Source organism: Mustela putorius, unplaced genomic scaffold, assembly GCF_011764305.1.
Source record: "Mustela putorius furo isolate JIRA1106 unplaced genomic scaffold, ASM1176430v1.1 tig00000905_pilon_pilon_pilon, whole genome shotgun sequence".
Classification (NCBI taxonomy): domain Eukaryota; kingdom Metazoa; phylum Chordata; class Mammalia; order Carnivora; family Mustelidae; genus Mustela; species Mustela putorius.
Window position 1 is genome coordinate 5718375 of NW_025421511.1, and position 21603 is coordinate 5739977.

The following is a 21603-nucleotide window of genomic DNA, read 5'->3' on the forward strand; positions in this document are numbered from 1 at the left end:
TCACACGTGAGAGGTGCTGATGACGCCGTGTCTGAGACACCGTTCACCGGTCACAAAGCTGCCGGGTCGCCGTGGGGACGGTCGCACGCGGCTTGGCTTGGGGACGGGGATCTGGGCCGCCCACTCTGCACAGGCACGTGCGGCCACCTCCCACCCAGCGGACCTCCGAAGGCCTCCCGGACTACGACCAGGCACGTTACTCACGGACACGTCGTCTATCGTTGCGACAGACGGCAGCAGTGGAAGGCCCGGTGCGAGCAGCCGAGAAACTCCGTGATCGTGGCTGGGCCAACGGGTATCCGCCGCCCCCGAACGGAGGGGACCGATCCGGGAAAGGAGCGAGGGTCCGTGGGGCAGAGCAGGACGGGCAGCAAGCAACGGAAGGCACCTGCCGGCTTCTGACGAACACGTAGACGCGCTCTCTGATCCCAGGTGGAAACACCGGCCCAGCTGTACAGAGCTGGCAAAAGCTACAGTAAGACAGTGGGACAGATGCACGGATAAACAACAGAACCGAGAATCCAGAACGAACCTTGCAACTGAAGTCTGTTCACTTTTGACAAAGATGCCAAAATCGTTCAACAAGGAAAGAATCATCTTTCCAACAAAGCGGGGAACACGCGTCTGCAGGAGGCAGGCGGGCCCTGCCAAACTCCTCACACACGGGTTACCTCAAAATGGACCAAACACCTCAGCGTAAGAGCCGACACTATAAACCTCCCGGAAGGAAATAAATAGACGGAAATTGTGACCTTGGGTTTGGCAAAGCCTTCCTAAACACCGAGAGTACACGACGAGAAAAATAAAGGCTTTTGTGCTTCAAAGGGCACCATCATAACCCAGAGACAGGAGGAAATATTTACGAATCTTACGTCTGGGAAGGGCACGTACGCAGAGCATGCAGACTGCCGAGAGCCCGAGGACAGGACTAAGCATGCAAGAACACAGTCAGAGAAGAACAGAGAAGGGCACCTGGCTGGCTCGGTCAGGGACCTGTGCGACTCTTGACAGTCGGGTCACCATCTCAGGGGCTTGAGTTCAAGCCCCAAGTTGGGCTCGGCCCGGGCATCGAGCCCACTTAAAAAAACAAAAAATGAAACAGACCATAAGTAGGCACTTCTCCAGGGCAGATATACAAATGTCAATGAGCCAATGAATGGATGATTAACCGCCAGGGAAAGGAAAGTCACGGGCATCACGAGATCACTGGGCGCCCACCAGAATGGCTCCAGCGAGGCAGGCCGACGAGGCCCAGGCCAGGGGGAGCCTGGAGCCTCACCGCTGCTGGGGGGGCACAGCTGGTGTGCCCGCTCCCAGGAGCCGTCCTGGACTTCTGCACAGAGACACCGTGTCCCAGCAGGTCCGTCCCCCGCTCACACCTGAGAGGAGGGAGACCACGTGTCCACGCGAGAATGTGCGCAGGAGATCGCGGCGGTGTCGTCCACTACGGCGGGCAGGTGGGCCACCCCCGAAGGGCAGAAACGTGCTCCACCCACAGAAGACAAGCTCCCTGGCCCTAACAGCGACGCCGCGTGGCCACACGGACGAGTCCAGAAGCCTCGCGCCCTGTGAAGGACGCCGCTCACAGAACACCACCGGCCGCGTCCAGAACCGGCCGCCCACCTGCAGACAGAGAGTAGATTCTCGGTTGCTGTGGCCGGGGGCCCACCAGTGGTCACAGGCAGCAGCTCCTGACGGTGTGGGGTTGCTCTGGGCGAGGACGGCGCTCGAATGCAGACATGGTGATGGCCGCACGGTCCTGTGAACACGACAGCCCCGAGACTCACACTTGAAATGCGTGCGTTGAACGGGACATGAGCTGCGGCTCAAGACGGCTGGGAACGCAAATGGAATCAGCTCCCGACGAGGAGGGGAGGGTGCAGGGGTGTGGGGGGGGGGGTGCAGGGTACGGGGGGGGGGGAGCGGAGGAAGGCCACCGCCCAGCACAGGGTTGGCACCGGAGCCATGACCGTGTTCTACTGATCCGAGCAGCAAAATCAAGCCAAGGCCTCGAGGAGACTCACAGACCGCGAGCAAACACACGAAGCCGACGGTCTGTTCCCCTCTGAGGTCGCGTCAGTCCCCACACCGCCCGTCGCCCGTTGCTGAGGTCATCCGCGTCCCGGGTGCAGTGTGTGCGTAGAGCACCCGGGGCTCCGAGCCGTCCGCGCCGGCCTTGGTACCCGCACCAGCTCACCCAGCCCCCCGCCCCTCCCCAGACTCCACGGTCTCTCACGGCTCAGCCCCCTCCGACCCCCTTCCCCTGTGGTCCTCCGCGCTGCTCCTCATGCCCCACTAGTGAGTGACACCGTGTGAGCACGGACTGCCCCTGCTTGACTTACCTCACCAGGCCCGTCCGTGTCGATGCAAACGCAGGCGTTCATCCTGACGGCGGAGTCCCCCCGACTGCGTACGCGGACCACATCTTCTCTGTCCGCGTCTGCTGAAGGGCATCTCGGCTCTCTCCACAGCTCGGCTCTACACGAAACGACAGGCGCTGGCGAGGCTGCGGAGCAAGGGGAGCCTCCTGCACGGCTGGTGGGGATGCGAGCCGGTGCGCCGCTCTGGAAACAGCACGGAGCTTCCTCAGAAAGTTGACCGTAGAGCTACTCTACGACCCGGCATCGCACTACTGGGTATTCGTCCTAAAGATACAAACGTAGTGATCCGCAGGGGCACGTGCTCCCGAATGCTCACAGCAGCAATGGCCAGTGGCCAACTGTTCTCCAGAGAAGGACCCGACCGTGGCGTGGGGAGGGGGTCTGGATCTGGCCGCTCTGGGGGAGACGCCCTCAGGCTGAGGCGCAGAACGCAAGCTGCCACCCTGCGGCAGGGGTGCTCGGGCGGCCCCATAGATGAAGCGATCCCGAGCCTGGTTCATACACACGGAAGGTTGGAGCGCGTGTCACTGCCGATGCCCGAGATGGGGCAGGGCCGGCTACAGGCAGGAGGGTCCGACGTCGGGACGGGCTGCGCACGACCAGCGCATCTCAACGGCTCGTTTCCACGCACCAGCCCTCACTGAGAAGGAGCACGTCCTTGAAGGGACAGCGGAAGCCAGCGCAGGGACAGCACACAGAGGGGACACTGGGGAAGTGCGCAGTGGTCGGAAGCAAGGGGAGGGGCCGGCGTGAGCTGCAGCCGCCTCACAGATCGGGGGCACCCTGAGCCTCGGACGTACCACGACGTTCAGTGGTTCTGGCTCTTGTGACCACGGTCAGAGCACAAGGACTCTAGGACCTCACACTAGTCACTAACGTGAATGGGGGGGGGGGGAGGCTCGTCCTGACAACGGACGCAGAAGGAGAGATGGCGTGTGAGGAGGGCCGGCTGGCCGGCGGCACAAGCGGGCCCCGGAGAGCAGGTTCCGCGAGCGTCGGCGGCCTGTGCTGTGCAGACACGGGCTTACAGGCCTCCCATCCCTCCCCACACGACCCACTGTGGCGGACAACACAGCAGACTCCTCCCCGCTGAGGGACGGTCCGAGCACAGGGGGCTGTCATCCCTCACGGTGTCACCTATCAGCTCCGGGGAAAGCGACGTGTAGGGACTCGGGCAGGAGGGAGGAGAGAGGCTCTTTCCCGGCTCTTCTCTGGTCTGACCTCAGCGCGGAGAGTGTGGAGTCCGGGGTCCCCGCAGAGCCCCCTGCCATCAAGAGACGTAATTTTGAAAAAGTTCTAGTCCCACGTCGGAAACGTCCTCCCCCAAGGGCTAAATACACCTGTTCCCTTGAGCCCCAGACAGAAGACCGTGAACACACAGTGGGCTGAACACGGTGTCCCTCTAGCGGACCCTCCGTCACGACGGTGGCTCTAGGGCTCACCCGGTCTGTCTCACCTGAGAAGCCGTCCGGATGCAGGTGGCCTGGACTGTTTGGGAGGCCGCGTGCCCCGCCGTCCCTGGTCCTTGTGCTGTCCCCCCTGTGACGAGGACCAAGACAGCCCCCCGCAGGCCAGCAGGAGGCGGGATGGGGGTGAAGGGCGTCTGCTCTTAGGCGTCGGCTCTCAGGCGTCTTCATCTGGGGAGGAAACGCACTGACTGAAGCCCGTGGTCGACCACCGTCCCCGTAACTGGCTCCAAATTAAAATGCAGAAAATCAGGGGCGCCTGGGGGGCTCAGAGGGTTAAAGCCTCTACCTTTGGCTCAGGTCATGGTCTCGGGGCGGGGAGCCTGCTCCCCCTGCGCACGCCACCCTCTCTGCTCATTTGTGATCTCCGTCTCATAAATAAAACCTTAAAAAAAATCACTTTGGCGAGAAGCTATCTTTCTGAACTTTCCGTGTTTTAACTGACGACATGTCTCACGTCGGAGACACATGCAACTAGGAAAGATATAAGACGGGGTCCTGGCACAGGCTGCCTCCCGCCGCCAAACCCTGGCTCCGCACACAGACGGCTTCTGTGGCCCCAGGGGCCTGCACTCGCGGAAATAAAATCTCCGGGGTGGACCGAACGGACTCAGAAATTTCTCGAGCAAGAACTGAGTTACTTTAACACGAACCAAAGACACGCGGACGTGTGGCCTCTCGCTCTGGTGGTTCCGCCTTCTACTGTCTCCGTGACTGGGAGGGTTACAAGGTACAGGAAACGTGTTCCCAGGCGAATGTCCACAGGGAATTTGGAGACTGAAGACGTGGACGTTTAAAAACGGGGGGTTCTACCTCCGGGTTAATGTCTGGGGTCCTCCAGCTGCTCTGGGACTGCAGGCGTAAAACACCGAAATAACGCGAAACCCAAGGGCCCGTGTCGGCGCCGGCTGCCCGAACAGGTGAGCGCCAGCCAGGAGGTGGGGAGGCCAAGGTCACGGTGCTGGCTGACCCTGAGTCTGCGGACCCCCGCTTCCGTCCCCCCCCTCCCGCCCTCACCACTGCCCAGGACGTTACTACCCCCTTCCGGATGCTAAAGGCGAGCCGTACGCCAAGCGACAGAAGACCTCTGCTCCCCTCGCTGGGCGTGCGGCACGGGGGTGAGGACCGTCCCCTCCGCGGAGAGGCGTCGGCAGCTCCAGAGGGTGTGGATCCCCTCCCCACCCATACCCCCCGACGTAGCACTCCGGCCGTCCTGAAAGGAGACTACCAGACTCTGGATGCCCTGGAGTCGATTCCAGAACATTCTACGTTCCGGGTCATCAGAAGGAAACAGGTTTCCGGATCCCTCCCACCGCCGTAGTCTGGACGAGACCCAGGACGACAACACGTGTGTCACACTCGAGCCACTGACAAAGGGGACGAGCGGTCTCAAACCCGTAAGCTCCCCCGCCAGAGCGAAGCAAACGGTCACACGGGCGTGAGCCACAGTCCGGGCGTCGTCCGCGTTGGCAGGAGGCCGGAGCCCTGGCTCTGGCCTCAGTCTGGCGGCAGCGGGCACCGGCTGCGCGTGGGCTCCGGGGTCCTACAGACGCGGCTGCTGTAGGGGGACCCCCCGCCCATCCCGCCAGCTCACGGGAACTCCACTGGGAAGGGGCAGCCGGGGGCGGGCGGGGAACACGCGCATCTGGTTCGGGGGGCCTAGCATGGAGGTGCTCTGATCGCCGCACGGGGCGCGGCCCTCAGGCTCAAGGCCGACCCCGCTCACCCCTGCACCTCATCCTGGGAGTCGGGCTCTGTGTCCCTCCTGCCGAAGCCTGGGGTCGGGGGACCCACGCACCTGTCAGGACGTCTGGCTGGTGCCGAGCCTGGGCCGGCCCGAGCAGGAGGCTCCAGCACGGTTACAGGGTCAGGAAGGGATCCTCCGCCAGCCGGGAGCCCTGGCAGGTGACGTCTCCACCGTCCGATGGCACGAATGGAGAATGAGGTGGGCTTCTCCACTTTGCTGCTGTCCGCACGCGTGTTCACTGGACGGAACGAAGGGCAGGCGGGTTCCTGGGAGGACAGAGCCATACAACGACACCTTACGTGGTGTCGCGCCATCCGACGACACGGACATCGGCACCCACAGGGCAGAGAGGCCTGAAGACTGTCCCGAGCCCTGCCAGCAGCCCAGCTTCCAGGTACTCCGGTTCCCCACCAAGAACACCCCCCACGGCCACCCGCACTGAGCCCCGTCTGGAACGATCTATTCGCACATGTTGGCGAGTACCAGCTCTCCGAAGGGACCTTCCCCACGGCCAGCTCCGGGCTCTGCGTCTGCTCGTCCCTCACCTGCTGTCCCACGCCGGGCAGTGCGGTGACGCGGACGGATGGACACAGACCCCGCCCTCAGCAACGCGGTCGTCCAGGAGCCCGGGCTGTGGCTCTGTCAGCGGGCAAGCACCTGCCGGTGGTCGTCCTGCGTCCTGAGCGGACCATTGGCAACCTCAGCTCCGACACCAGAGGAGAAAGCCCCCAGAGACGCGTGGCTGTCCCACATCTCCCAGCGGCAGGTCAGGTTCCTGATGTCCATCTGTGAAAACAGACCTGCAGGGTCCCCGGCACGGCGCCCAGCAGAGCCCCATGGCCCAGAGCTGCAGGCGTCAGCAGTATGCGGGGCACTCGGAGGGGCCCGGGGTCTACGGAGACGGGCATGGCCCCCTGCCCGCAGGGTGCTCAGGAACAGGGGAGCAGGGCAGGGAAAACGCGCTCCGCCCCCTTGGGCAGGTTTGTGTCCCCACCTTGAACACCGCAGCCTGGCGACCAGGAGAAAGTGCAGGACCGCACGCTCACCGGGGACGCGTGACCTCCGCGTGAGGCCCGGCCGGAAAGCCCATGTCCTCGCTAGGGGCACACCCAGGCCAGGAGAGTCTAGCTGACGCTGCCAGGCCCTCCCGACTCCCGAGACTCCAGCGCCTCCGGCTGCCGTGCGCGCCCTCCCGCGGGGGATGCGCGAGTCGCCCACGCCCGGGCCACAGGGGCCTCTCCCCTCGCACTAGCTAGCGCAGAGCCCGGGACGGGCCGCAGCCCCGGGAAGGCACGGCCAGTCCCTGCGCAGTGAAGGCACGCGGTCCTCCATCCACTGGGTTCAGACGCCTCTTTCTACACAGACAGGCCGCTTCTGTGCCCCTCACAGCGTCCCCGGCCGGAGGGAGCACTGACGTGGTGGGGGGGGGCGAGCTGCTGAGCTCCCTGGCCTCGCCCTGCGCGAGAACGGCACCTCTGCGAAGACGCAGGGCGTGAAGGAGGAACCGAGCAAGGTCCGAGTCCTCATGCGGGTCAGACAGAAACGAAGGGGCCCCGGGGCGCTCAGTGGGTGATGCATCTGCCTCCGGCTCAGGTCAGGATCTCGGGCTCCCTGCTCAGCGGGGACCCTACTTCTTCTCCCTCTGCCCTCCCCTGCTCATGTGAGCTCTCAGTCAAATAAATAAAATCTTTTTAAGAAAAAAAGCTGAATTCTTCGAACCGTAACCCAAATTTTGAGCCGAGACGGAGCATCGGTCTGCATCCCCCGACACAGGAGACCTGCGCAGATGCGGACGGTATCGAGAGACAAGAACGGACATCCTTTCGAGTCTATAAACTTAAGTTACTTTATTACACCTCCGTCCCGTCAGGAAACACCAGTGACACCAGCTCCGCGAGACAGCGCGTGACCGCGGGCAGCAGGAGCGCGGGCCTTCCGGCAGTCTCTGCGGGGATGTGGCGCGCCGGGCACTGCTGGGCCCCACGGCACGTCTTACAACAGATAAATAGGTATTGCACATCTTGACCGAAGCCTGGTCCGAGACTCGAGGCAGCAGCACTGAGGTCACGGCCCTGTGAGCTGTGGGTCCCGGGTGAGCGCAGGTCAGGCATCCCCATGACCAATAAACATGTGGTTTTTGCAAACTTGTCTAAGGGACTTTTGATAAAAAATAAATTTTTAATTACACAGTCATGGCCAGAACGAGATGCGTGTGTGGGTCCCCCACACGTCAGGAGCTGCAGTGGCCCCACCTTCCTAACGTCTACACCGTGGCTTCGCAGACCTACTCTGTGCCTGTTCATGGCCTGACGGACACTCACTAGGGGCCGCCCCCCCCAGAAGGAGGCGCTGCCGCGGGGACACAGGTGTCTGGGAAAGGCAGAGAGGCTGGCAAGCTCTACAAGTGGGGTGTCCATGTCTCCCCGCAAGGGTGCCAAGCTGCTGTAACTGCCACCGGGCATGGACAAGGCGGCAGCCTCGGGACCCACACCTCCACGGGGAGCCGGGCCGCCAGCCTTGCCGTCCGGCCCTCAGCGCACAGCAGAAGGCGATGACTGCCGGCCTGGACACCCCCAGAAGCCAGCCACAGAAACACCAGCCACAGAACCCACCGGCAACTCGGTCTATTTAAGACGGTTCTCTGGTCCAGACAGACCTGATGACCGCACACCTCCCTTGCTTTGCCAAGTGAGCCACAGAGCGTGAACACGCACTTCCTGTGCTCCTACAGATGGCCTGACCTGCAGGCCTCGCAGTCACCCACGCACGCCGTCGGGCTGGATCCGGTCCCAGGTGGAGGGCCCTGCCCGTGGTCTCCGCGTGCTCTCACCCCGACACGCGTGTGCACGGCGGGCCGCACGCTTCACGCAGGGCGCGCTGACGAGAGGCACCAACAGGACACCCTACTGGCCCGGGGCAGGTCTCTCCAGCTAAGAGGGACACCATGACTGGACAGGACCTATGACACGCTGACCGTGGGACCAGAAAGACCACACTGGTGGCCACAGCACCACGGACGGGAGCCCGTGGCCCGGCCTTCACCCCCCACCCCTCCTCAGTGCTGCTCAGGGCCCCGCCACGGCAGGCGTGCAGGAACAGACCACAGCAGACAACCGAGTCGTCACAGCAAAATCCCGCCCCCAGAGGCAAACCGTGGCTTCCAGAACACGCGGTGGCCGCGTGGAAATTTACACGCACGCCACAGTGGCTCGGACCTGGAAACCGTGCTGGGCTCGGAGTGTGTGTCTGGGGGACCGTGTGGGGGGCGCCGGCGGGCCTGGGGGCAGGAGCTGCAGCGCGCTGCCGTCTGGGCCCTGAGGCTACTGCCCCTTCTTGGGTGGCACCTGGCCATTGGCCCCGGCAGGCCGGCCACTCCTCGGTGCGGGCTGCGCGAAGTTCCAGTCCACGGGGTGCAGCAGCTGCTGAGTCTTCTTGTGGGTCCAGTAGGGGTTGATGACGAGCGTGAGCAGGCTGAGCCCGGCCAGGAAGAGCGCCAAGTGCGGCCGGTGGAGGCTGCCGAGCAGCCCGTCCCAGTGGCGCAGGCACACCCACCACATGTGGTAGGTCAGCACCATGCGGCAGTGGAACATGTGCACCATCAGCCACTGGTTCAGCCTCCAGAGCAGCGAGTCCGACCAGCCGGCCTGTGGACAGAGCACACGCCGGTCAGTGGTCCCTGCGGCCCCGCACGTCCCGCGCATGCGTGCCCTCCTCTCCCGGGGGTTCCCGGAGGACGGAGCCGCCTGCGTGAATGCACGGACGGTGGAGCTCTTCCACCCCCTTCCGCTGTCCCTCGCATGAGCAGCGTCCAGTCTTCTCTCCAGTCTCCCTGCGGAGTCCACATGTAACCCTGACCACGCACACCGACCAACGAGCTCCCACAGCACCGCAGCCGGGGAGGAAGACACATGTGTCCGAGTTTCCACAGTTTCTCCCCAGGGGCCCATGGACAGAGGCAGACGCAGACTTTCCCTGAAACAATTAAATTTACACTCAACTAGTTTCCAAGAGTCGTAGCCAAAACTGAACAGAGAACTTGACGATGGCCCGTAAGATAGCGGATACCAAGGTGGGACCTCACCAGCACCAGGACAGCCGGGCACCGGGACAGTCACGCCCGGTGCCACGCAGCACATTCCAGCACCCCTCAGACCTCCCACAAAGCAGCCTCTCCAGCCTAGTCTCTGCTGATCCCAAAGTACAAAACCTCCCCCAGGAGCTCCGTGCTGCAGGTGGCCCCGGGGGGGCGGGCAGCGTCTGTTGCAGAAGGAGCTCTGAGCGGCCGCAGGGCAGGGCCTCGGGAAAGGTGCATCTGCCAAGTCTGAAGGGGCGCAGATAACGGAGGCCCGAAGAGGCGGTTTTTGAACAACAGGACGGAGTCCTGACCTCTCACGGCACGAAAATGCATCCACGCGGCTCTGACCCGGGAAAACTAGAATCCATGGGCCTGATGACTCGGGAAAAATAAACTAATAAAAACAGAAACGCCCCTGTTGTCTGAAATACAGTGAACTTACCCAAAAATAACTGCACAAAACCTGCAAGCAGTCCACACCGTCAGAGCAGACGTGCCTGTGCGTGTTTTCCAGTCGGTGGACGCCTCGTCCGTGCGACACCCCAGAGGCACCCTGCCCACTCCGGCAGAGTGCGAACCCCAGAAGGACGGGAAGCGAGGACCGGAGGGCCCACAGAAAGGCCCGCGGAGGCTCCCACAGTGCGCTCCCTCTCCGGGCACGGGTTCTCGGGCCCCCGCGGGCAGCCCGCCGCGGAGTCCGCATGGATGGACACAGCTGTGCTCACAGCCGCCACCTTCAGACCCTGCGGGCGGCGTTTCGCATGATCACCAAGTACTTCGCTTGCCCCAACCCCGTGTGTGGTGCCACTTAAGGGGGACCAGAGCCACGCGCTTCCCGCGGACCCTGCTCTGCGGGAGCGATAAACACGCAGGAGTCAGGGCCAAGGCACACATCCAGAACAAGTGCGGCCCCTCCACAACGAAGGGACAGGTTAGAAGCTGAGACCCGGAGATCTGTGTTCATCAGTCCTGACGGCCACGTGACAGGACGACTAAACCAAATGTGTCTGCCGACTGGTCTGTAAGATCAGAGGGCGAGGCTACGCTTCTCCGGGGCCCCTGTCTGAAGGAGAAGCCACGACGGCCGTCAGCCCCCCAGCAGCAGGAACCAGGTGCCCCAGCACTCCAGCGTGCCCCAGTCTGGTGACAAACAGTGCGGGCGGAACCTGCCAAGTGGCCCCACCCCAGGTCCACAGGCGGCGACGGACAGCACCCGGCACTGGCAGGAGCGCACTGTTCACGTGCCCTCCTCTGGCACCCACGGGTGGCACCGGCTGTAGCCTGGATGCACACAGGTGGGGCTCCAAGCGCGTGCACGGGCTCTGCTCACCTGTGCGAGCTCCACTGGACTTGGCTGCACTGTTTCCCACAGGAACAAAGCACACGTCGGCCCCACACGGACCGCACCTGCAGAGCTCGGTCCATCGCCCGCACCTCCTCCCCTGTGCCCGCTGCGGGCACAGCACTTGCTTCCTACCGGTGAGAGTGTATCTTCTGTGCGACTGCACAAGGAGACCAGAGGTACACGCTGCTCTAGCACAGAGATGCAGAAGGTTTGACGTTTCCCAGGTCAGATCGCTCCGTGGGAGAGAGGAGGCTTCACGTATGCAAACTCTGGGGACGCGGACAGAGCACGCCTCAAGGCCACCTCCCATCACTCCTCCATCACACTGAGCAGCGCCGACTCCGTCCCCCGCCGTCGTTCCCCCCAGATTCACAGAACAAAGGCCTCTTCTCCGTTACCCCCGTCCCTGCTGAAGTGGCCTTCTTAAATTACGAACGTTCATACTGCAAATACAAACTTGTCCGCATACAGCAATGAAGTTCCGAAAGCTCAGAGCTTGAAAACCGAGCCTTCTTCAGCGTGACTCGGGCATCCTCAGCTCGTGTCCCGTGTTACCACGTGCTCTGAGCAGGGACAGGGCCAAGTCACCGGTGACGGCCCATACAGAGCCTGCTGGGCGCAGCTCTGGCTCCCGGGGCTAGCGTCCCTTAGCACATGTGCCCAGACACCGACTCGACCCCACTCACAGCACGGCCGTCCTCTGTGGGCGAATGTTATCCCGAGGTTCGAGTCCTGGGCCCTTCGTTCATTGACTCTAACCTTCCAGAATCAGTCAAGAAGGAAACGCGGAGAACAAAGCCCCACTGGAGGAGAACCGGTGGTGTTTGCTGTCTCCACGCCTGCCCTTTGCTATCTCAGCAAATCAGACCTGATGGTCCGGAGACTCCTGAACCTGGGAGCCCGACTGCGCACGACTCTGGCAGCTTCAGAAAAAGCTTAAAATGATTTCAAGGCTGTCGGCCCCACTAATTTCCATGTAACAGGAGGGAAACCTCAACAAGAAGCAGCACATCTAGAAACCTGCCTTAAGCTGCCCCAACTTGGGGTGCAGCTCTGGGGCTGGGGCCCGCTGGCGAGGCAGAGTCAGTGCCGTGAGGGTGTTGGGCAGCGGGAGTCAGTGCCGTGAGGGTGTTGGGAAGCGGGAGTCAGTGCCGTGAGGGTGTTGGGAAGCGAGCGCGGAGATCCCTGCGCCCGCCCTGACAGACAGCGCCCGGCAAGCTGTGCAGACAGCAGACAAATCCCAAACCCAGTCTCTCTCCCGTGCCCACCCGCCACGGGAGTCTGCCTTCATCCCAGGGATGCCGAGGACCAGAGGCTAGTGGCCATGCGTCCTAGGCAGAGTACGTACAAGTCTGGAGAGGTATCTGTGAAACCATTCAACGCTGATCACCACTAGGGACCGGCAAAAGACACGGAGATTTTTTCTTTCTCTTTTAAGACGTTCCTTCCAAAAATGACAAGAATTCCATGTAACTAATCGTCCATTTTCTTGAACATGCGCGTTAAATCGCAGGCCCGTCTAAGACGCAGGTCCCTGCTGACCACGACGGTCCAGCCCACCCCTGCGAGCGGGCCACACGGGGGCAGATGGGCCAGGACCGAAGGACCACAGACTGTCTGTCCGGCACGGCCCCCGGCCACAGCCGACCACAGCGCTGGTGCTGTGCTCATGGCCAGAGAGCACAGGGAAGTCACAACCCCTGCTCTCCGTCCTCAGGAAGCCCCTCTCCGTGGGCACGACACCCACAGGGAGAGAACTGAAAGACGCAGGGCATGGGCAGGACACGCTAGAGGTTCCCGAGTCACGGCATCTTATTGCAACGACCCACTGCTGGACCGGTAGCCTCCACGGTCACTCAGAGGTTGGCTGGCTTGGCTTCCGCTCCATTTACGATTTCCAACCTTCCCCCAACCTTCACAGCCCGAGGACCTCAACCATCCCCAAACCCCACATTCTGACGCTCTCTGCAGGGGCTCCACGGAGCGGCGGCTGCAGCTCCCAGGACGCGTGCCCGGGTTTGCGGGCGAGCCCCGGCACCCCCTGCTGCCCGTGCTGCCCGGCCCGCCCACTCGCCGTGGTCCCTGTGCTCGCACGTCCTCTTGCGGCACCGGGCCGAGCCCGGGGAGGCCAGACACCAGCTCCGTGCCCTGCAAGCGTCTGCCGCGTGGGAGGGGTCCACCCGCAGACACGGTAATTCACTCCGACGGTCCCGAACCGCCTACCCCAGGGGACCTGAAGGCTCCAAGGAGTCTTCCCGCTTCTCGGTTTTCTCCTGAAGCTCATCATGGCTTTACGGACTGCTCAGGGACCTGACCCATCCGTGGTGCCGGCATCAGACATCTGCTCAAGGAAAAGCAGTATTTCACGTTTCATACAAAACGCCCTGTGAACAGTGAGCCGAGAAAGACGGCAAGAAACTGTGCTGAACAAAGAACGCTCGAGTCTTGCCTGGGCGTTCTGATATCAAAACAGGATCAAGACTGGACGCAGGACCCACACAGGTTCTGAGAATGCGCTTTCAGAAACAAACAGGCCACAGACGCCGCACAGCGGAGGGTGTGACGGCCCGACGCCTGGGGTCGTAACACAGCACCGATTCCGGAGACACAGCGCCACGCGGCACACAAGCAGGGACAGACGCCGGGAGACGCTCCGGCTCGGCACAAAACCCTCCCGCACCCCAACTTTCCTGGGGGCTTGCGGAGGACTGGCCTCGGTCCGGCCGGTCCTGGAGTTCTGACGGGTCTGGCAGGGTCCAGCTGCCCCAGCCCACGGGAAAAGAGGCAGTGGCTGGGCTGGCAGACCCTGCGGCCTCCGCCCCCCACTCCAGCTGCACACGGAGGGGGCACATGGCCCGGTGGCCCACAATCCCCCAGGAGGGACAGAGCCAGTAGAGCGCCCAGGACTTTCAGCCGGGCTGAGCAGCGGGGTCGGGTCTGCATGAGGACAGTATGCGGAGCCTGAGCGACAGGCCGCCTTTGTCTGATCCACAGACAGCTACGGCCTCGGGCAAGCACAGACTCGGGCCAAGGTCCACCTCCAGTACCTGACCCCAAGGGACTGGGCGTAGACGTATCTGACGGAGAAGGACGCGTAACTGTCAGGAAGATACAGGTCACTGAAGTCACGAGAATGGCGCAGGAACAAAACGAGTTCAGCAGAGACAGAAGATGCTTTAAACAAATTATTAAAAAAGTCCCAAAAGGAAATCAAGAAGCTGAGAACACAGGAACTGAAAATTTTACTAAAAGGCTCACCGACATGAGCCCCAGTTCAACGCCGTGTACCGAAGTCACAATGGCGCTCTCTGCGGAAACAGGAGAAACCATTCGAAATCCACAGGAAGCCGCAGAAAACCACAAACGGTCACCAGAGCCTTGAGAGCGAGCACATGGAGGCAGCACAGGTCCTGAGTTCGAACTGTACGACACAGCCGCTCCGACGGCACGGCGCTGGCAGGGACACGGGCTCCGAGGCCGGGGCCCGAAGAAAGTCCACTACGGACACGCAGCTCGTCCGCCACGAAGGGGCCACGAACCTACAACAGGGAAAGGACCGTCCCTCCGACGGGTGGTGCTGGGAACCCTGGGCCTGTGCTGCACCAGACGCTCCAGTCAGGACGGGCCGAAAGCTCACGCGAAGCCCGAACACTAGCAGTCCCGGAAGGAGACAGGGACAGAGCTCCACGACGCTGGTCTGGGCAACGACTGCCCGGGCACGACCCCAAGGGCACGGGCGAGAGAGACGAGTAAACTCGGACCTTGTGGAGCTGAAAGGCACCCGCAGACCACGTGAGCAGAACACGCGCTCTCCATCGCAGGAAAAGGACTACAGGGCGCGAGGGCACGGAAACCTCTGGTTTGAACACGGCGCGAGGCCACGGACAGTTTGGAGACACATGCACGGCCTACAGCCGCATGGAAGTGTCCGAGGGCACCGATCACCAGGGAGAAGCAAACAGAAGCCACCAGGGGCCCGAATCCATGACACGCAGGAGACCAGGGCGGGCGAGCGTGCAGGCGTCGCGGGCAGGCAGAGGACAGCCAGGGGCAGCATCTCAGAACCACCCCACCACCCGGTCATCCCACTTCCGAGCGCTCTCCCCAAACAACACCTGCCCCCAGGACCTCGAGGAGCGGCGAATGCCTCCGCATCTCACAGCAGTACTATTCGCCACGGCTAAGACGCGCCCCCAACCCGGGTCCCCGCAGCAGATGCACGGACACAGCACATGGCTGCCCGGGCCGGGTGCGAGGGAGGCGGGGGACACGGACCCCCGGGCAGGGCTGGGAGCCTGTGAGATCCACAGCCATCACAGCGAGGGACACAGAGTTCAGCCGGGAGGAGCTCCCCACGGACTCCGACACTGCAGCTCAGTCTGGGGTGACCGCGGAGCGCAGCGCCCACGGAACTGTCGTCCAGGCACGCCACAGGCCAGACCCCGCGACGCGCCGGGAATGCTCACCTTTAAGAGCATCCAGGACACACAGGTGAAGGGGGTGCTGGCCTCCAGCAGCAGCGTGATCATCGCCAGGTAGTGGCCGGCTCCCAGGTTCACCACGGAGCCCAGAAAGCCAAGGAAGGCGAAGAGATGGTGGACGACCAGAAACAAGTCGAACGTGCGGAAGAGCGCGCTGCACAGGTGAACCGCCACGTTCTCGAAGAAGAAGAAGCCGGTGGCCGTGGCGATGTGGAACCAGCACCAGTTCTGCTGGCCGCGGGCCTTGTCGGCGTGCAGCACGGGGTCCACCAGCAGGGCCCACAGGCCCGCCGCCGTGCTCTGAACGCCAAACACGGCGCGCGTGGCCGCCAGGTCCCAGAAGACCTTCTCTCGGGCCGCCAGAGCGCGGTACGTGGCGTTCAGGGAGGATGAGAGCCGGTGACAGACCACGAAGACACCCAGGTAGAAGGCGAAGCCGGCGACCGCCAGCGTGGCGCGGACCTTCCAGGAGGTGTAGTCCAGGTCGAAGACGCTCTCTGCCGTTCCCCCCTCGCTCCCAGGAGTCATCGTGCTCGCGGAGTCTCCCGTGGGCGTCGCGGGAACAGTGTCAGCGTGGGGGCCTCGGCGGTCCGCATGAACTCACGGACACCTGTGAAAAGGACAGGTCACCGCACACGGACGAGGCAGGAGCGAGCCCACAGCCCCCTCCAGCGTGACCGACATGCCGCTGTCGTGAAGACTTCCACACCCTCCTCCCCGTGACTGAAGGCACACAGACCCCACAAGAGAACCCTGCCGGGGGCCCTGCACGAGGCCGGAAGCGGAGCCCACAGCAGGCACCATCCCGGACCCGACCGCGGGCCGACCCAGGGTCACGCCACACTCCCCGGGGGTGACACGCATTCAGTCACGTGGCTGCTGTTAACGCAGCAGCTTCCTGGCCGGGGTCATCGGCAGTCTGGAGGGCTGCTAGCGCCTATGGTGCCGGCGGGGGCATGGCCACGCGCCACAGCCCCGCGTCCCACGGGCTGGCCTCCCATGCCCGGGGACCGCGGCAGGTGCTCACAGACGCTCCACCACGAGCACAGCCCTTACCATAACCCCAGGAGAGCCTGCGCCCCTGCCCTGGTCTGCTGACCTGCCACCCAGCCCCAAGTCCACCCTTGGTCCCCCGTGGGAAGCACGTGGGGCCCAGATCAGAGGGGCGAGGGCGGCCGCGCACGCCCATCCGTGGACCGCAGGAAGGACCGCAGAAACTGCTCTCCCCAGGGCTTGGAGCCGGGTTCCCACCCTGGACCACATCACCGCCAGGGCCACACGCAGCTCTCCAATTCAAGTAACTCCACTTCATCCGTAAAAACACGAACGGGGGGCACGTGACCCAAGGGCTGTGGGTAGAGATTATCACTGCCCTGTTTCCAGACTCCTACTCTCCAATGGCTGCCTACGGGAAGAGAAAATACCACAGACTCGCTCACTAATCAAGAAATATGTTCAACGGAAAATGCTGCTGACTATTCTCTGCAACAACGTAAAAACACAAGTTCATTCTTTCAACGCCCAGAAGCACGAACTATTTCCTCTCACAACCAACCGACTTCCCGTCCCCACGCAGCTTCGACCAAACTTGGAGATAACGTGAAAAGGAACCTCAAACCCGATTTCCGGGAGCGCTACGAAGTGTCCTGCCTCCGTGTTAGAAGACACTTGTACGGGTGACACTAGTTACGAAGACAGAACGGACCCCAAGTTGCCCCTGGAAGAACGTCGCGCAGGTCTGTGTTCCTGGCGCTTTCAGGACCCCGCGCCACACCCGCTCCCCGCTCCTGCCCTACTGAGGCTTCTGCTTCCTTGGAAGCCCGTCTCCCTTATTACTTCGGGGCTTCTGCTCCTCCTGGGGCCCTACCTCAGAGTCCATCACCTGCCCCACCCGTCAGCCCCTTGCAGATCTCAGCATCCGGGCCGCTTCTCCAGAAGCCCTCTCAGACCAGAGCAAGTGCCACAGACCACCCACCCTCCGGCCCCCCACCACTGTATCTAGACACGTGCCCTGACCTCTGCTGCTGGGACCCCAACCTCCCCCAGACCAGCAGCTCTCAGAGCCCAGAGCCGTGCCACCTGTCCATCTCTGCACCCGCACCGCCTGAGCCAGCACTCAGCACACAGGATGAGCTCAGGAAGCACTCACTGAACATGGGCACAGATTTCAAATTACGCTTACCAGTCAAATTTACCTAAGTTTGGACACATTTTGTTCGTACAAGTGCGAACGCCAGAGTCTCGAGTCGTCCAAACAAGCTCCCTATGTCGGACTTTCAGAGAGGGGACCCCAGGATCAGGGGCTCACCAAGGGGCCTCAGAGGCCTGGTCTGCAGGCTCCCCCTGGGGCCCCCAGCTCTGCAGGGGCTTCCCGCATGGGGCATTTCCCCGGGTAGCCGAGGGCTGTCCCCCACACCTGGTGAATGATAAGCAGGCTTGCAGGGCAATCGGGCTGCCCACAGCGCGGCCTTGACTCTGACCTCGGGAGACACCATGCTGAGCAGAGCCTAGAGCCACAAGCATCAGACCAGCTGTCGATCTGTGACTATTCAGCAAAAAGCAACAAAACGGCTCTTTTGCCCACGTGGTCACCATGACGAGTCAGGATGCAGAGTACTAGCTCACTTAACCCAAACTGCAAAGGAACCATTTCTAACCACTGAACGCCTGGATTTGATAATGCTCCTAGATTCAAAGGCCAAAGTCAAGGAAGTGTTTGTTTTCCTATTTCTCAGTGAACGCGACCTCTGAAGTAGGCTCTCCGGGAGCAGGGCTCTGATTCGGGAAGAAAAGACGAGACCACACTCATTCGCTGACTCTACACAGGCTGGCGAGAGCCCTTGGCTCTTGGTACCTGTGCACAGGTATGTGCACGTCTCTCCCCATGGATGTTCTGACATCTCAAAACCTCCCTGCTGGGGACACTGCCCGCCCAGGCCCAGCCCACTCTTAGGGAACAGCAAAGCAGGGAACGGACCCTCCAGAGCCTGGCCTCCCCACCCTCACCACGCCAGGCGCAGCACCCTCTGCCCAGCCTCCCACCGTCCGCGCCAGGAGCAGCGTTCCTCTGCCTAGATCAGCCCAGGCTGCCACCCCCAGCCCCCGAAGCCACCGAAACTGCTCAAAGCAGCCCGTCCCGAATCATTCGCCCTGTCCTGCCTGCCCATCCCGTGGAAACCCCACCGAAGTTCATGGTCTCGGTCCTCCCCTGCCTCCGGACCTAGTGCTTCCCCTGGCGGGGCCCAGCATGGGGGTGGCCTGGCGAGCCTTCCTCTCTAGGACCCACGAGCATGCTGACCGTAGTTTCCCGGAGCCTCTGCTCCGTGCCCCCCAGCTGCACCTGCCCCATAGGAGCACCCAGAACAATCTGGTTCTGCAGTATATCGCCGGCTCACCCACGAGAGTGCGGACTATGACATTTACAGGCGCCGAGCCGCTTCTGGCCAGCCATCTCCAGGGCTCAGGAGCACAGTGACCAGCATAAAGCTGCCCTGGCAGAACCGTCAACTGCGAAAATACGGACTCTACCCACAACTGCTTCGTGCACTTTTCCCCAAGTCAGTCACAAGATCCGGGCTACAGTTCCTACTTCGCCACGATTGCATCAATGTGCTTTTAGCCAAGTCATCGAACTCCTGGGGCACCTCGGCCTTGAAAGCGGAGGGGCCCCGTGACTCCAGGACTCAGTCTTGCCCCAGCGCAAGTGGCCAGGACAGGCGTTACTCAGGGAGCTCCGGGTCAGGAGTGAGGGACTCGGGGGGGCCAGGGCCCGAGGAACATAAACAGTGGGTTCTGATCTTGGTTCCCCTACTCAGGCGCTAAGAAAACAAGTTTCACAACCGTCGTGGGCCCCGGTTTCTGATGAGAACAAGAAGTGTACACAGGAATGCAGGACAGCGGGACGGGGCTCACTAACACAAGGCGCCTGTCACGTGCCGGGCACACCACACTAGGTCATTTAGTTTTTGTTTCCGGTTTCCACAGCGAGCCCACGCCCAGCCCCCTTGTTCTGAACTGGATCGGCCCCTGTCAGGGACCTCGGAGCTCCGGTCCCTGTGGCACGCAGGTCACCAGCATAGGCTCTGCCAAGGGCCGGAGTCTCCCCTGCCTGTGCCACACGCCCGGGACGGGGCCCACCTCCAGACTCTGCCTCCACTGCCCTGGAGTGACGGTCTGCGTGGCCGGGTGCCTGCGGCAGGCGCAGAGCCACTGTGCTGGCATGGTCTCTAGTCCCCATCCGGTCACAGAAACCGTGGACTCGGCAGTGGGATGGGTTAGTATCTTCCTTCTCCCAAACCAGGCTGGCGGAACCTGTGTCCCATGTGCCTGAGCGGTTTGACATGTGAGCAGATACAATTAAATCGCATTATCCTGCTGGAGAGAAACCCTGGAAGCAGGCCCGTGAGTCCCCGCTCCCCACCCAGCAGCACGGGGACAGGAGGGGACCCGATGCTCAGGGAGGGGAGCCCCTGTGCACCATCCTGGGCGGCTACGGGGCAGATGGCCGCCAGCCACCCACGAAGGCTCCTGAGTGCTTAGGATGAGGCTGGAGCACAGGCTCGTTCCTGCGGCCACACGTGCTCGAGTCCCTAACAGTGTGACCCTGAGGCAAGGATGGGAGGCACAGGGCTCAGGGGGAGGCGCACATAAAGCAGGCCCTGGGCGGCGCAAGCACTGCTCTGGGCAACGGGGACTGGGCAAGGGCTCGGGAACCCAGGAAAAGCCTCGCTCCGAAGGGCACACGGCGCACCTGCGGCTGGCGGCCAGGTCTGCGGGCCTCCTGGACAGCGTCCTGGGACGGTCTCGGGTGTAAGCACAGAGCCGCAGACAGGCCGGAGCTGGCACAGACACAGCAGTGAGAGAAACAGCGACAGCTCACCAACACCCCCGTTCTCATCCCCACGCCAGCTCCAAACCGGACCTCACGGGCTCCGACACAGCTGCCACATGGTGTCTCCCAGCAGCGGGTGCTGGAGTAGCCTCACCCGGCACCACGGGTGTCTCGGGGCCTGCTGAGCCGGGCCGGGAGGCTCCAGTGAGGGGAGCCACCAAGTGACCATGGCCGGGCCGAGGGTCACAGGCACCTGCAGGGACCCAGTTGGGGCAGCAAGTCGGCCTCCCCGAGCCCTGGGGAGGTACCGCCATCCCTGCCACAGTGTCGCAACGCTACCCGAATCCCTGCACCTGCCAGACCGGCCAAGCTCTGTTCCAGAAAGGCGGCGCAGACAGGGGGACAGAGAGGCATTCCTCCTCTTATCTCCTATTGGCCTGCCAGCCGGACCACAACCCCTGACGGCATCCCCCAGATGGCACAGGGGACACCGGGTTACCGCTGTACTGCTGCTGCGTGCCCACTCCCGAGGTCGGAGGGCTTCTCACGTGGCCTGGAGTGCAGGCGTCGTCACAGCTCGGAGTCACTGCTCCCTCCCGGGCACCCCAGGAGGCCCAGTGGCTCACACTCAGCCCTTCTTCTCCGTGAAAGGCTCTGGGGCCCGGGCACTCCCGCTCTGCCTCTCCGTGGTGGGCGAGCGGCAGCCGGAGGCCCTGGCTCCCGGAGGGCCGCGAGTCCCACTCCCGACTCTCTGCGGGCCTTCGCCGTCTTTGTGAAAAATCTACCTACAAACCACGTCAGTGGATCAAGCTGACGCATTGCATGGAACCAGGCATTTTAAAAAAGAATTCCCGAGTGGGAGTTCCAGGGCTGTGGCGACCCGGCGGCCGCGACCAGGACCCCAGCAGCTCCACCGGACACCCACGGACAAGGTCACGGAGGACCAAAGCTATGCCGCGGACAGCAGCGTTTTCGTATCTGACTGCGATAACTGAAACTTGGGAATGAAGTAAAAAAGATGAAAGAAGTTGCACGCTCTCCTGTCCACCCGAGGATCACCGGACCTCGCGAGAGGGCACGGTCACTGCCCCCTGCGGACCGGCCATGTCCGCCGGCGGGGGCCCAGGACACCAAGGGGCGGTCATCTCCCTCTCGCCCGGGAGCAGGAGCCCGTGCAAAGGCTGCGGTTCACCCGCACCCGCGACCCCCACGAGCTGACCCCGGCCTCCCCCCCTTCGCCGGCCGGTCTGGCCTGGTCTCCCCGCGGGGTCCACGTT

At 62.8% G+C, this 21603-nt stretch overlaps 1 protein-coding gene across 23 annotated transcripts in view; it reads right to left on the reverse strand.

The window, feature by feature from the left end:
* Positions 1-21603, reverse strand: part of CLN8 (CLN8 transmembrane ER and ERGIC protein) — a 36889-nt gene that overhangs the window by 9837 nt on the left and 5449 nt on the right. For 11 of the 23 annotated variants that reach the window (XR_006608450.1, XM_045086195.1, XM_045086188.1 and 8 more), the window contains exon 1: positions 205-3510. Coding sequence is in view for 2 of the 23 variants with exons in the window: in XM_004766761.3 (XP_004766818.1) it covers positions 8915-9238; positions 15481-16023 (867 nt within the window). In the remaining 21 variants the exon portion in view is untranslated. Of the gene's footprint in view, positions 1-204; positions 3646-3837; positions 4019-4500; positions 5861-6139; positions 6274-7415; positions 9239-15480; positions 16106-21603 lie in introns of those variants that run through there. The other 12 variants (XM_004766761.3, XM_045086196.1, XR_006608449.1 and 9 more) reach the window with 11 other exon arrangements.